This window comes from Antechinus flavipes, chromosome 4 (genome assembly GCF_016432865.1).
Source record: "Antechinus flavipes isolate AdamAnt ecotype Samford, QLD, Australia chromosome 4, AdamAnt_v2, whole genome shotgun sequence".
In the NCBI taxonomy this organism is placed as follows: Eukaryota; Metazoa; Chordata; class Mammalia; order Dasyuromorphia; family Dasyuridae; genus Antechinus; species Antechinus flavipes.
This window is the reverse complement of record NC_067401.1, coordinates 221754301-221771499: the sequence shown is the minus strand read 5'-3', so window position 1 is coordinate 221771499 and position 17199 is coordinate 221754301. Positions and strand designations below refer to the sequence as shown.

Below are 17199 nucleotides of genomic sequence, written 5' to 3'. Positions count from 1 at the left end.
GACTAGGTGCTAAGTACCCTTACTATTCCTGGGAGCTGATGCCTGTCCTCTATTTCTAACTACTAGATGGCATGTTCTTGGTCAGCCCATACCCAAGTTTCAGACCTTTCTTTCTGCCTTCCTAAGATGCCCTGAGAGGGGTAAAATGACTTGCTGTGACTTTTTCTCGATTTTCTACCTCAGAATTCTGTTTGATATTTTCTGTGATCATTTTGTAAGAGATTTGGCAATTGGAACTTGCACTTTGCCATCTTGGCTCTTTTCTCTGTAAAGTCTTTTAAAGTACCGATGTCAAATTCAAACAGAAAGGGACCTCTATGGCTGTATATTGCCTTAGAAAAACAGAAATTATAATTACGTAGTTTTAGTGCACTTTTTTTTTTTGGTTAAACATCTTCCAATTCCACTGGAGTGTGATTTGGACTTCACTCCTTAGGCCATAAGTTTGATATTTCTGTTTTAAAATATCTTGTAATTCCTTTCAGGATTCACAGCATTGTTTTTTTCTTTCAGGCTACTTTAGTTGAATTTTTTTATATCCTCAAATACTGGAATTCAAAATAAATATAAATGACTTTTAACAATAGTTTTGTTTCATTACTAACACTGAAATAAAGTTCTATTAATTGTCATACTATTCATCAGAATGATTACATTAACTGAGAATCATGGTAGTGTAGTTAAAGGAATGTTAGTTTTAGTCTCAAGAGACCTAGATTCAAATCTTGATTCCATTGCTATTACTAGTTATGTATACTTAGGTCACATAACTTTTAGTATGTTATTTTTTTCATCTATAAAATAAGGGGACTAATTACAATCTTGAAGATTTACTCGATTTTATCCCATTTATCCTTTGTATCTAAGTCAAAATGCTAAAAATATTTTAAATGTCTGAACTTCTTGATTGCATACTTGGTTACAACTTTCTAAAAAGTAAGCATTTCTTTAGAGGGTTTTAATAGCTACAATACTTGCCCTAATCCTCCAAACAAGTAATTGGTGTTAATGCTATATTATAATGTTATTGTTGTGTAGCTTATTATTTATGTACAGCATTTCAACTAGATCAAAACAAAGATAAACTTTCCCAGTACAACTAGGCAAGGCCCAAAATTGAATTAGCTATTAGTCCAAAATTGACTTTTAAAGAAAGAATTCTCATTATTTTGCATTTCCTAGAATATATTGAATTTAATTCAATTGCTGTACCATAATATATATTGAAATAATTAAAGGAATATAAATGTTACTTGAAGAGGAAGGCTTGGGAATAAGTTCTTTATCTTTTTAATACAAATCCTATTCTATTAAAGAAAGCATTTCAATCATAGTAGATATATTTGTGATTAAATGAGTCTAAATCATATGACATCTAACTTCATAAGAATGATTTAAAGACTGGGCAATAGAAAATCAAGTATAGAAAAGATTATAAAGAGAACTTTAAAAAAATTTACAATGAATGTATAGCTATATACATATTTTTAAATAAAATCTTTAATATTCAATTGAATTAATATTCAATTCAAGTGATCCAAGAGTAAATTTGGAAGAATGTTTGTTTTGTTAACATTACATGACTATTATATACAAAAACTGAGTCTTTGCTTATACTACCCTCATCTTTTAGACTTAGGCAATCAATTGTTTTTAATATTTATAAATATTTTGAGTATTCAACATGTACAAAACAAAGATTTTATTTAAATGGAAGCATTGTAACAGAACAGATAATCACTTTGTTTTTGCACACCACAGAATATTTTTCTTTGTTCATCATAAACAATAATTCTATTTTATTTAAATGTTTAAGTTCTCAGGAGAGGAAAGTATATAGAAATATAACTAAAATATTTTGAGGTATAATTGAACATTTGAGTAGCCCTTATTCAATATAGTAGTAGTTCAGTATAACAAAACATCCATTTTTTATTGAAACGCCTAAGAAAACCACCTCACTGACAAGACAATGTGTTCCTTGAAATCCAACCTTAAATCATAGACCCACCTTCAATTAATACAACGCAAAATCTAAGTTAACTAGTTTTGACCTAAACAGTTTTGTATACTTGGCATTTAAAGCATTTTGAAATCATTTGCTAAGTTTCAGATTCTACATCACCTTCCCTGGTTATTCTGGAATATAACTTATTAATTACTGAACAATTTTTTGTTCTTTTTTTTTTTTTTTTTTGAGTTTCAGTTCTCAATTAGATATCAAAAATTTTAAAAAGTCAAGTATTCAAGAAAACCTGAAAACAAACTTACAAAGTAAACTGCATATAAACTGCAAATATGGAATGGTCCCATCAAAGGGAGCACATCAATTTCAATGAACAGTTTAGACCAGAGATTTTTTAATTTTTAAATTTATTTTTTGGTGTTTTTTAAAAATTATAATAGCTTTATGTTTGTATATGTATATTTTTCATCCTTTTTCTCATTATGTGTGTATTTGTATTTCAAGTTTCTCTTTTCAATTTTTCTGATTCTTTTACAAAACAAATCATATCTGGGATATTCTCCTATCTCTGTTCTAACACTGCCATCCCTGAGTTCCTTTAAGTTCAAACTAAAATTCCATCTTTTACTGAAAACCTTCCTTAATTCTCTTAATTCTACTAGTGCCTTACCTCTATTATTTTCTACTTTATAGCTTGCTTTGCATGTCTCTATTAGAGAATTACATATTATTATATGTAAGCTCCTTGAGGAAGGGGACTATTTTTCACCTCTTTTTGTATCCTCACTGCTTAACAGGGTGTCTGGCACAGAGAAACTTAATACATTTTGATTGACTGATTGATAAGAACAAACAACAAGGTTCCTATATTTTGTCCTTGTTTCGAACTAAAATTGAACCTATGTAGCATTCATGGGACATTAATAGGTGGATACAACCTTAATTTTTATAAATATTATGATATTAATTACTTTTAAAATGGTACTGATATATAATGACAGGCAGACCAATAGTTATAGAAAAACAAAACAAAACAAAACAACTCATTTGTTTAATCTTCAACCAAGGCCTTTAATCTGCCTATCTTTAGTTGCGTAAAACCATAGAATAAAGTCTTTAAGATGGGAATAATAATATTATTCTTTGAGCAAAATATTTCCCATATCAACTTATAATCAAAGATCTTGAGCAGGAAGGGAGCAGAGACTATTTAGTCCATGCCGTTCATTTTATAAAAGAAGAAACTAAAGCCCAAAGGAATTAAGGATTTGCTCAAGTTTCACAGACAGCAGGTGACAAAATCAGGATTCAAATACAGGGATCTTTGGCTCTAAATCCAGTCCTCTTGCCAGCACATTGTGCTTAATACTTCATTTGGAAAATACTAATAAAATACAAGGAAGAAAAAATATTTTGCACTCCTCAAATTAGATTTGTTTGTTGCGGCAGTGAATTCTTTACACCTAAATGTAGCAAATCCAATTTTTAAATGGCCCATATTTTTAAAACAGTCCTACAAAGAAGGTGACAACAGACATTATTAACTATAATTTATAGAGAAAAAAATTAGGACATGGGGAGGATAAATAGACTTTGCCAAAGTCACATAACCAATTGTAGAGACAGGTAAGGAATGCCCTACTTCTCCTTATTTCTGACCTACTGTTCTTTCTCATATACTGTAATTCTACTGTATTTTAACTCAGCTTGAAAAGCAGCAAAAATACTGCAAGAAAATTGTTTAGAATTATCATTTTTCTCCTAATAATGTGATATTATATTTTACTTTTAAGAAGCTTTGGTGTTGCCAGATTAGATAAGGATAGGAAAAGTGCAACTTGTCCAAGTTCTAATTTTGGTTTTAGAGATTAAAGGTAAAAAAAGACTTTAGTAAACTATAACCTGGAGAGGAATGAAGGAGGGATGAATCAAGATTGCTTGCTTTCATCCAGAAACAGAAATTAGTTCTCAAAAATGTTCATAGTATTGTTGAGATGTGATACTTTACTGCATGAGGTTAATACTTTTCTGATACCTCTGGCAAAATAAAATATCAAGTGAGGAGGGAATACAACAAGTGACACTATCCTTTAATTGCCAAACCAGTTAGCTATATATGCTTCACAGTAAAATGAGAAGCATGCTAATAAAATGCTCTAACTTATTCTGTAGAAGGCCTTAAAGCTTATTAAAAAGACATTGTGATAATATTATGTTTTCTTTTCTTTTTTTCTTCTGTTTTTGAAGCAACATAAATGCCAAAAAGATAAATTTCAATGAGCCACTAATACCATTGCTTTGTTTTTTTTTTAAAAGAAAGACTTCAGAAAATTATAATAGTGGATTAAAAGTATTCACTATCTTCCCATTTATTTGTCTTACAAAATATTATTTTTAAAAATATCTTCAATCTAAAGAAAAATAATAATTTAAAACACATTAATTTTAAAATTGTTTTCAAAACTTTTTTGGACAAATTACACCTTCAGTGTCAAAGGATGAATTTATTGCATAAAAGTAGCCTTTACTATACAATAATATACATGTAAACATGCACATTAACTACAAAATTTTCCCCAAAGAAACCCATTTGCATTTTACAGAATCTTCCCAGTTTTATCTGTTCAAGTATTCATGTTCATGGAAACTTTAAAATTTTGCAAAGACTGTTGAAATTAAAGCTATTTGTTTTTGTGTATGAAATTTCCAAATTTTTGCATAAATCCTCGAAATTTATTTTCATTTGTCTGATAAGGATGATAGACAGCAGAATTATAGTTGAGCATGGGACTGCTCCTACCATAGCTATTGCTAGTGCCTAGGGTCTTTACCTCAGTATGATGTATTCTGGGACTTGGCATATGGCTTGTGGGTTGAACAGAGCTTTCTAGCTTACAAAATGGCTCAAAGCGACTATATACACGTCTGTCTGTTGAACGAGATCTTAGCAACTCACTAGGCTTTGGCCTTGGAGAAGAAGGAGTTGCTCTTTCAGTAACTATCCTTGGCTTAACTTCTTTTAGATCTTGGTACTGAATCTGCTCAGTGTTGAATCTGGGAGCAGAAGCATCTCCTCCCCTTTCTAAGAACTCTTTTTCAACTGGATGTGTAGAAGGGATAGTTTTGTTTTCATCTGAGCACACTGGAGATGATCTTACAGCAATATTCTCCTTGCTCTTGTGGACACTTCCTTGTGAATTGGCTGATGGAGAACGTTTTCTTCTTGGAGATGAATCTAATTTTGGCTCTGATTTTTTTGGTTTTTGATTTTCTTCTGCCTCTGAAACCAATGTGTCAGAACTACTACACATTTTATAAAATGCAGGAGCTTTATTTTTTGATAGAGTTTCTTTCTTTTCTGGTGTGAGACTGAGTAGTGACCTCAGCTTTTGGGAACCTTTTTTCAAAAAATTTGGGGAACCTTTCACTTCTTTCTTGGAGGATATATCTTTTGGAGGCTCCTCTTTATTTACTTCCAAAAGAGCAGCAATAGAAATGGATTTGGTGGTAGTAGTATTTGAAGACTCCTTTTTGGGCTCTTCATCTTCACCCTCTGGGTTTTGGGTCACATTGTGCATACTTTTAGAGCTCTTCAATAAATCCTCTTTGGGTTTCTCTGGCTGCTTGATTCTATTCCTAGTTAGTGTGCTATAGACATAATTCTTACCCCCAGCATGATCCAGATTGGCCTTGGAGTTTTCAAAGAATGGAAAACTTCGTCTTTTTAGTAGGTTCTCATTTTGCTCAGTTTTTAGAGTTTCCATCTGTTTGTTCACACCTAATGTTGTATACAAATAGTTATTTGATTCAGGAGCACCATGTGTGTTTTGATTTAAAATAGGTTCACGATGGTTTTCTAGGACCTGCAAGCTGTGCCTTTTTGATTCATTTGATTGAGGTGTCTGGAGATCTGTGGTTAATTCTGATAAAGATTGGTCTGAAGGTTGTTGAACATTTGATATTTCTTTAGATGATTCACTTCCCTGAGAACCAATTATTGTTGAGTTTGAGGATCCTGTTGTACAACTATTCACTTCTTGCTGTTCTGGTAAGGTTGGTTGAAATACAATTGATGAACGAAGCCGAGAATGAGCATAAAGGGCATTGGCTTTAACATGTTCATGTCCCTCATAACCTTCAAATCGGTCACCAGGAGCTGAGCCATTTGCATCAGGCATCCCTTCTGAGTTGTCATTTAAATAGCTCTCAATTCGCCAATTTCGTAGAAAGGATTTTGTAGTGTTTTCAAGGGTGGGCATCCTTTGTTGCAAAAAGCGAATATGATTATCAGTCCCATTAAAAGATCGTCGTACATTTGAATTTCTTTCTGGAAGATTTGTGGTTTTCCTCTGTGCCAGACGATCTGCAAAGCTCTGTGCAGGCATATGGTGAGGGTTCATATAACCACCTCGTGATGATGATGCAACACTAAGGCTATCTGAAGGCATTTTCCAATTATTTGATGGATTGTGGGCTCGATTCATAGCCCTGTTGAGCAGCAGATAAGGAGTTGTTTCTGGCTTTTCTCCAGCATAACTATGTCTCTTCCAATTCTCATTTAATTGACTTGGTTGATACTGGCGGATTTTATTTGGACCATTAAAATTTGGTAAAAAGTGTGGTTTGTATCCATGATTCCGTATGCTATGCCTGTCATGTTCATTAACTGCATATATGCCTCTATTTTTAAAATAACTAGGATTATCTTGCCTAGCAAAAAGATTCCTTTGGCTAGAAAAGGAAGCTAAAGAAGACACTGAGCGCTGATATGTACCATTTTCCCAGAAAGGCTTGCCGTTTTTTGCCTTCACTGCTTCTTCCTGTGCAAATGGACTTGGAATACAGGATCTGGCATAAAGAGTCCTAAATTCTTCATCAAATGATTCCCACTGGATATTGTTTATGAAATACCGAAAGATTATAACACAAGAATAAATAACTTTAATTAAATTATAATTATGTCTTCAAATACATTGCTCTTACCTGTAGGAGCCATACATAACTTTCTGGCAGTCAACTAAAAGAAATTTCTGTTCCATTTTCCCATGAAATTTTGCCCCTGTTTTTGAAAGGTAATCTTGTCCTTTTACTGTCCTCACTCTGATGTTCTAAAAAAAATACATAAACATGAAGTTACAATTTTGGTTTAAAAGGATTATGTTTTTAAAATATAAAATTCATAGGATGTTATATTTAGGGAAAAAAAAGGACATCCTAGAAAACCAAACTTTTTATTTTATAAAACAGATACCAGAATCTTATATTGGGTGGGTATATAAACATCTACATATACACACATATATATGTGTACATACATACATATATACATATATATACAAGTGTCTGATTTCTCCTTCCTATTTCAGCATATAGATGAATCTGTCTTTCCAATGAATGATATGGATATTCCTCCAGAGATTCAGATGGCAATTCAACCACATCTTATCCTGACATTTCTCTTTTTTGGTTGTTGTTTTTCAACTGTTTAGTCATGTCTGATTTTTTGTGACTCCATGGATTAACTATACTGTCCTTGGAGCTTTCTTGGCAAAGATATTGGAGTGGTTACCAGTTCTCTCTCTAATGGATTATGGCAACCAGAGATCAAGTAATTTGCCAAAGCTATTAAGTGCCTAAGGACAATTTGAACTCAGGCTTTCCTCACTCTAGGTCCACTACTTTATTTATTGAAACATATAGCTCTCTCCTTGGTATACAGGGATTAAGTGATTTGCTTAAGTCACATAGCTAATATCTGAGACTAGGTTTTCCTTATTCCATGTCCATCAATCCATTCATTGAGCTATTCAGATGCCCCTAACAAGTAGATTTACTTTTCAATACTCGCCCATAAATCTTTGATAGGAGCTCCACATAAGACAGAGGTCTTCCTTAGGTCTCCAAACACTGATTACATGGATATCAATGTAACAGTTTTGCCCACTGATCATGCCTCATTTTTGCTACATTAGCAACTCATTTACTTTCTGATAACACAATGCTAGAAGCTTTTTATATAGTGGCTTTTCACATCAACCATAACGTTCTTCAGAGATACTATTTTGAGGCTATGTTAATGACATAAAAAATACAGAAAGAAAAAAGTTGCAATTATGTAATTAAAAACAAGTCAAATGAAGAATCCTTCCAGCCTGGTGGGTAAATATAACAACCACTGATGGGATTGCTGTTGCATAAACAATTATCAATTGATCATTAAAAATTTGTCATGTGCCTATTACATGCCAGGCCCTGTTTTAGGTTCTGACATGCGAATTTGTTATATGTTGAATTTTTCAACCTTGAAGGATTGTAGATGCAAAATCTACAATTTATATAAATTTTAGTCACTTTCTGGAAACAAATAGAGACTATGGGATGAAATATCCTGTCACTCTTCTGTATAATTTTGCATTTCAGTTTAGTATTATCACTACATAGAGTTATTTATTTGATATAATTTATTTAATTGATACAATCTATACACCATTAAAAAAAAAAAAAAAACTGATTTCCTTACCCGGAGTCTCTGTACTTGACATCCTTGCTTTTCTGTCATTTTAAAAAAGTGACTGAAGTTGGAATCATCAAGGAGAATATATACAGAAATCCCTCTGGTTGATGCTTCCACTATTTCTTTGAAGATATCCACATCTGTAAAAATATCCATTACTAGGGCAATGACCTGTTGAAGAATAAGAAGACCATTTGAAATACCTAATAGAGATGGCTAGAAATTACTTTCTTCAATCACTGTCACTAAAGACTTTAGGAAGCAAGTAGTTATTTGGTATATATTGAAAGACATTGCGGCATGGGGGTAAAGTCACCAGCTTTAGAGTCAGAAGACCTTCTTTGAATTCTGGTTATGCCATTTTGTATTTGAATGATCTGTAACAAGTTACTTTCCTATTCTTAGCTTCAATAAATCCAGGAGGTTCAATTATATCAAACCAGGAGGTTTGATAAAGACCCTTATCACTCTAAAGTTTGATACTACCACATGATTTATGATTGTATTAAGTATTTGCATTATACAAAATAAATAGATCTTTTGTGTGGATGTGTTTTACATCATAGAGCAATAGAAAAGATAATGGCAAGAACAAATATATTAGACACATATATCAATCAAATATATTAACTAAACAAATTCTATATTAATACAAATGCAAACACAAATAAAAGACTAAGTGCAATTATGTCACAATGAAAAGTAAAGAGCTCAGTTGCAATTGTGTTTAGAGGGAATCAATACTAGCAACAAAATGTTACTTAGAGGATATGGAATTTTTGGAATTCTTGAAATGGAAGAGCAGAACAAGAAGGAACGTGATCTAGTTAAAGGTACCAAAAATACATGGGAAGATATTTTGTATGACATTATGATGCTATGCCAAGGCTCAAAGGACGAGAGAACATCCAAAATCAATAAGAACAGAAAACTACTTTGGCAATTAAGAGAATTAGAGTGAATGAAGTGATTTCAGAAGTAGGGTTTCTTGAAAGGCAGAAGTATTAATGATGACAAAAGATAGGAGCAAAGAATTTTACATTTTGAAGGGAGTTTTATGGGAACTTTCTCATTTTACAGAAAGGAAAACAACCTAAAAGGTTAAGTGATTATTAAGTTCACACAGAGAATTACTGGCAGAACTGGGACCAAGGTCAGATCAAATCTACTATTTTTGGTATGAACAGGGGTTACCTCTGAATTTAGACTAAAATTCTAGAATGACATTTCTCTGAAATAAAAAGACACTGCAATCAAGTTTTATAAATTGAAAGGAAAATGTGTTTCCTATGTTCAGGTCAATATATTTCATAGCAATTTCTCAGCTATTTCAAGCCAAACTATTAAAAATAAAATAATATACTATGGTCAAATATGCCAACTTAAAAAAAATTCTTGATGTTTATAATCCATAAGGAAAATCTCACTTTCTTTTAAAAAAAAGTCAGTAGCATATATTGCTACTAATAAGATACAATCTAAAATAATCCCATTCCCTTACTTTTCAGTATATGCTTGTAAACTCTGTTACGTGAAAGCTCTATTATACTCAAATAATATATAGGTTTATTATTAAGAGTTTGTTGAGCAAACAAAACACTTTGGAATTAGAATCTGCCTAGAAATTTTGCAGTGTAGCATGTATTACAAAATAAGGAAATTCCTGAAATTAAAAAAAAAAAAAAAAGGTTCGCTCTTTCTCGTCATTGCTGTTATTCTAAACATGTTGAGAAGATTGAAAAACAATTTAAATTTAACAAGTAGGAAAAAATCAAATAAACATGGAACATCTATATGGATTGATAAAGAATGAAACAAGAAGATTCATCAGATCAATATATGTATTTGTAATAACAGTTAAAAACATAAGAGAAATATCATTAATGTCAATTGTCATAGCTAATCTTGAGAACAGAATACAGATACAGAAATTCTATGCTAAGTAAAGAGGTACTGATTATCAGTATATATTATACATACTGTAGATGTGCCACTGTGTTAGGATATTTTGCTTTGAATGATGTAAAGAGGAAAATTATCAATAAAACCTTAAATAATGATTTGGAAAATCATGAGCTATATCATACTCCCATACTAAATATTTTCTTTTAAAATTAGCCTAGGAAAGAAAATATACTTTCATAGCAGTTTAAGATGGTTTCTTAATTCACCAAGGTTGTTTTTTAATGAGGCACTTTGAAATTTTCTATATGATAAAAAATAATTGGTTAATATAATCGTATGCACTAAAATGACTGGAATACATCAGTTAAAGCAGTAAATTAAAAAAAATCATATTCTTTAAGTGTGATTTAATGTTTGCAATCTATTAAACAACATCTAGATAGCTAAGTGGAATAGTGGGTAGAGTGCAGGGCCTGGAGTCAGGAAGATCTAGATTTAAATCAGGCCTTAACTACCTGTATTATTCTGGGCAAGCCACTTAGCTCTGTTAGCCTCAATTTCTTCATCTATAAAATGAGCTGGAAAAGGAAATGATAAACCACTCCAGCATATCTGCCAAGAAAACCTCAAAGAAAGTCACAAAGAATAATACACAATTGAAAACTACTGAAAAACAACAAACAAAATATTCATTACAGGTCATTCTTGATTTAAAAAAATCAATTAGCACTTGGAGAATATGCTTCCGAATGTCAGGTCATTTGAAGTAACAAAATGTCTAAATTCTTGTAAATTAAAAAAAAAATCAAAAGAACAAATATTATTGTTTAAGAAAAACATTTGATGTACTGAGCAACTAGATAATCACAACATATTGAAGGAGCCTTCTTATTGACAGTTTTTCCAGCCAAACAGATAATGCACTAGATTAGGATCCAGGAAGCTAGCTTAGGTACAGCTGACATGCTTATCTGATATCAAGGGATTCATGCAATTTACTGCAGTCTATTTCTCCTATTACAAAACTAGGTTTTCTCAATAACTCTTAGGATATTGTAGAAAACTGTATCATCTCTGTGAAGCACTCTAAACCATAAATAGGAAGCTCAAATATTCAGGCTGATTTGCACCCACAGCAAGATGTAATATAAGCCAAATTTTATTTTAAGGTATAGTAGAAACCTGATAAAGGACCTTATGCCTCATGATTTATAGAAAATTCCATAAATAAAATCTTGAGTTAAATGAAAAGAAAATGTAGCTTAACACAATGGAAATTGAACTAATTGTCAGAGTACTCAGATTCTATTCCCAAGATTTGGGGCTTATTAGCTTTGAGACTTTGGGGAAAGTATTTTTTTATTTTTATTTCAGTCTGTAAGAAGGCAACCGTCCTTTCTAACTCATGATTTCTTTTTAAAAAATTATAATATATATATATACTTATAAAAGACCTATATACTTATAAAAGACCAGCTTTCTAAAATGTATATAAATCAAGCAAGATAGTACCTTAAGCAATCACATTTTATTTACTATTATACTATCAGAGTGTAGTATATAAAATTCTTCAGAATTCTTGCTTTTTTATTACTAAAGTACCATCTTACAGCACAAAAAACTTGGGACTTATAAGGCAACAATCTGGGTTCAAATATTAGTTTTACCATTTGTTAGCAATGTGACCTGATTAATCACTTAACTTTCCTTAGTCTGTTTTCTCATCTGTAAAATGAGGATAATAAGATTTGCTCTAAGATTGGAAAGTACATATATTGACTTATTTGATTGCAACAATAATCTGGTGAAGTAGGTAGTTCATATTTCTTTGAAATACTGAAATGTTCTTATTACAATGAGATAGTAAATAAGGGAAAAGCTTCACAAGAACTATGGAATTCAGAAGGGGAATGGGAAGATTTTTGCAGGTATCTTCAAATAGGCTTTTGGGATCCTATGTGATCTTTCCTTGGTCTCTTTCTGTAAATGCTCCATAAATGATCTACCCAGAGAAGCAGAAAACTATTTCTTTACTGATAATGTTATAGACAGGATGGGAGCACTAGAGCCTATCATCTCTTTTGTCATTACTGAATAAATGGGCCCACCTTATTTTCTAGGAATACATATCTGATGATTTCTTTACATGAAAACAATGTTTCACAGCACACAACAGCTTATTTAGGCACATAATACATCTTTCTATTGTAATCAGATCAGCTGAAATTTTTAGATTCTTAAGATTGTAATGTTCCATGATTTGTAGTCATTTAACACCTTTTTTGGATATTGATGTTTAAAATGAGATTTTACTAATGTGAACACCATGCAATCATTAAAAAGTGCCATACAGTTTTGTAAATGCAGTTCATCTCTATTTCCTCCTATATTACTTATATGGAAACCTGCCCTTTATTCTGCCATAAAACTCTGAAGTCTCTTCATTGAGTTCCAGTTGATTCATCTTGATCTAAATCCTTGCTATAATTTATTTGCTTCTAGGATACCTTCCTACTTTTCCCACTGTAATTCCTTACTCAGGATTTTCTTTATTACCCTGTTCCCTGTTCTCATTATTTTCTGAGTTCAGTATAAACAGTGATATCCCCTCAAACTCTGATCTCCTTGTTCATCAGTTTTCTCAGATTCTTGGACCTACATCATGTCTCTATTCCAGTCAAATATAAATGATCATGAAAATTATAAGCACATTTTTCAAAGAAATTATAATCTTGTTGAGGAAAAAAAGATATGTACATATGGAGGAAGAGAATAATGTAAATCGAGGGTTGATCAAATTTTAAGTGAAATGGTACTAATTCTAAGTAAAAAACAAAAAAAAAAGTTCAAAGAAATGATAGGGCATGAAGGATTTTATTTCTTAACATCTCCCTTAATTGTGGCATGTTTATAAGCTTAACAACTAAAATCCTACTTCCATTCATCTCTCTCTCTCTCTTATACATCATAAACTTATACTTCCTTCTCACTGGTGCTTTTTAGACATTCATATCTGTGTATATCAATCCAAATGTTAGATAGCTAAAGGCAAGGACTGTTTAATTTTTTAGGGTATGATTTTGTCTTATTGTCATTGTCATCGATATCTTCAAAGCAGAGTACCTTACATACAACAGTTATTGAATCATTTTTTTCAAACTGAAAATTCAAATTTTCAATTTTTTCCCCCCAAACTAAATAAAGTTAGTTATATGGAGAAAAACAGATTATGTAGAGTACTGAAAACTAGATGAATTTTAGACTTTATTAGGTAAGCAATAGGAGTGTTTCTGCAGGGTTTTGAGATGATAATGAAAACAGTGTTTTAGAAAAAGAACTAGCAATAGTATGCAAGATAGAATGGAAGAGAAAGACTGAAAAAGTACTGTATTTACATTTTCATTGATAGTTTACTTTTTTCCATTTGTCAAAAGGTGAGAATAGAAAGCAGTAAAGATAAAACTGAAAATGAATCATAGGAAGCAAAATAGGAGGGGAATCAAGATTCATGTTGATTTAAATGGTGAATTCATAATTCATGAATAGATGAAATTAAACCGAAACACATTTCAATGTTTTTATTATTTCCTTACTACCACATTTTTTCTCTTTTAACATGTAAAGATATTAGTAATTTATTTTGTATATGACCTACATATTTAATGAAATGTAAGTATGCCTTGGGTTAATGTGTTCTACTCAAAGAGCTGTCATTATCATCCTCAAGACTACATATCCCTCTCTTTATATAGTTACAGTTGGAAAGCTATTCTTCAAAATACAATTCAGCAGGATTCCTAACTCTACTGGAAACTGCCTAAAGAAAAAGAGAACTTTTTACTTCTTTTTTTTTTCTTTTTTGAATAAGAAAATTTAATAGCAACCTAGACAAAACAATATTTAGATATAATATTACTACAGCAAAATTCTACAGAACTTTTAAGTCAGGAAAGTTTCTAAAATGAGGTAACAAAGGAAAAGAGAATTATTTACAGTAGAATTCTCAGTCTGAAAATCTTATCAAAATTATGAACTAAATATGTGTGTGATTGTGTGTGTGTGTATAAAAAGACACACATATACAACCACACACATACACAGACACATACGTCAATATATTTAATATCTTTGAAATCTTCCATTTTTATTTCCCAATAAAAACATTTCTTCCATATGAAACTTCAAATTCTATGAAATAAAACAAAATAGTTTTGATTATCATATTTTAGAACTTTCAATAAGCCAAATGCATTTATGTATGGGGCTTATTGAAAGTTCTAAAATATGATAATTAATGCATTTATGCATGCATATACATAGCACTATACAAAGGGCAATGTGGAGATGGTCACATGGAGTTGCAGTCATGTGACCAAGCAATTCTTGTAAAAGAGCATAAAGGATATTTTTAGGTAGATAAATAAATGAAAGACAAACTTGTCAAGTGTTTATAATGAAGTAAAAATGATGGGCATTCCAAATATCCTAATAATATCAACATAGAGCCAGAGCGGAAACTCTATGTTTAGTAAAATTCCCATGGTATTTTTAAGGCAAGATAGGGATAAGCTGAAAAGACATGAATAGCTTTGAAAGAAATATGCACATAGATAAGTAAAGTTCTATAGAGATAATTGAAGGGAACTTTTTAGAGAATTTTAAAATATTTTTTCAATTACATGTAAAAAAGAGTTGTAACATTCATTTTTATAATTTTTGACTTCTAATTTCCTCTTATTCACTCCCTCCCTGAGAAGGCAAGCACTTTGAAAGACATTATACATAACACTATATTTCCAACTATAGCTAAATCATTCATGATTGATAATCATACAATATTGTTATTGTGCACAATGACCTGGTTCTACTAATTTCATTTTGCAAATCTTCTCAGAGTTTCAATTAATTAAGAAATGGCAGTTTCCTGACCAACTTGTGCTAATTTATGGTTTAATATATAAACATCCATATGGTTTTGGTAAAATAATGTACTTATACAGCAAATTCTGATATCCTAAGCAGACATCAAATTGATATAAATAATAATGATAATAATGTTAATAAAAACTACCCATTTATATAGTGCGTACTACATGTCAGGCAATGTGCTAAATTCTTTACAATTATATCTTTTGATCTTCAGAACAACCCTGAAATGTAGCTATTATTATCATCCCCACTTTAGAATGGAGGAAACTGAGGCAAACAGAGGTTAAGTGACATGCCCAAGTTCACATAGTTAGCATGTCTAATAATTGATTTGAATTTCAACTTTCCTGACTCTGGGCCACCTGCTTTATCTACTGCACCACCTGGTAATTATAATGATTACAGATTATAAATAATCTATAGATTACAGATTACTTCTGTAATCACTATAATTGTCTCCACTGATATGATACCCCAGAGAAGAGGAATGTGGTATAATAAACAGAATTCTAGCATTTTAGTCAGGGAGACTGGGATTGAACTCCTGTCATTAAGCTATATTTCTCATAGTATGATAACCAGGAAAGTCATAACTACTCAGTTTCCTGATCTGTAAAATTAGGATAACAACAATTGCAATGCCTAGGTCAAAAAGCTATTTTATAAAGCATTTTTAAATGTCATTTTTTTAGTAGTACAATGAACTTTCTTTGAAAGGGGAAAAATACATATAGCTAGACTAAATCAGAATAGGTTTATGATATGCTTCAGGTGGGAAAGAGAATGGGATACCAATGCTTTTGTATTTCTCTATCTAGCTGAGTTCTTCTACTTGCATAAATTATGAGAATATAATGGAGGAGATTAACATGATTCCTTTCCAAGGTATCACTCAGATTCTTTTCAATCAGTAAATAAATATTTATTTAACACTTACCTAATGCCAATTACTGTGCTGTAAGGGATGAGAAAAAAAGAGGCAAAAATTGTCCAAGTCCTCAAGGAATTTACAGCCCAATAGGAAAGAGAACTAACAATTATGTACAAATAAGCTATATTCAGCAAAAATAGGAAAGAACAAAGACAAGGAAGTTAGAGTTAAAAGGAATTGGGCAATGTTCCTGCAGAAGATAGGGTTTTAGTGTGGATTTAAAGAAGTCAGGAAGTCAATAGTCACAGTTGAGAAACAAAGGTGTCATAGGTCATAGGTTAGGGGGACAGTAAGAGAAAATACCTGGAGCTGAGAGATAAGAATATTTTGCTTGTGGAACAGCAAGGAAGCTATTGTCATTGGATTAAAAGACCAATTGATGGACACTAAGACATAACATTGCTAGAAGGATTGGAGTAAGGTTCAATTAAGAGCTTTCAGTGCTAAATAGGGTATTTTTCATTTGATCATGAAAGTAATAGAGAGCCACTTCAGTTTATTGAGTAGGGTTTATTTATATTAATTAGTGAATCATCTAGTGTTATAGGCCAAAACTCTGAACTTAAAACAAAGGATTTTTACAAGGTACTAAGTGGAATTGAAGAGACAATTGTTATCTAATTTAGCATGGTTTAATATGATTGATTTAATCTTACAACAAATAATGGTTTCCTAGTAATATAATGATTGATTTATATTCAGTATAGAGCATATAAGGGAGGAGCCTTAGCCAGGATTTATTCAGAGAGATTCGGAAAGCTGAAAAGACTGAAGCTGAAGCTCTCTGAACCAAGGAGAGAGATAGGCCTCTAAGAAAGCTAACCGGGCTCCAGGAAAGGAGACAAGACTTCAAAAGAGACAATAAAGGATTTGGACTTTAACCCCTGGCGACTTGTGTGGTGACTACTGAATTGAAAAAAAGGCTGCTCCCAGAGAACCCCAAGAAAATTTATA

General features: G+C 31.6%; 1 protein-coding gene across 1 annotated transcript in view; it reads right to left on the bottom strand.

Annotated features, from left to right (window-relative positions):
- Nucleotides 1-1687: 1687 nt before the first annotated feature.
- The window catches only part of FAM83B (family with sequence similarity 83 member B), a 112516-nt gene continuing 97004 nt past the window's right edge, over nt 1688-17199 (bottom strand). The window contains 2 exon segments of the mRNA XM_051997180.1: nt 1688-7074; nt 8487-8651. Coding sequence (XP_051853140.1) covers nt 4648-7074; nt 8487-8651 — 2592 coding nt within the window. The 3' untranslated portion in view covers nt 1688-4647.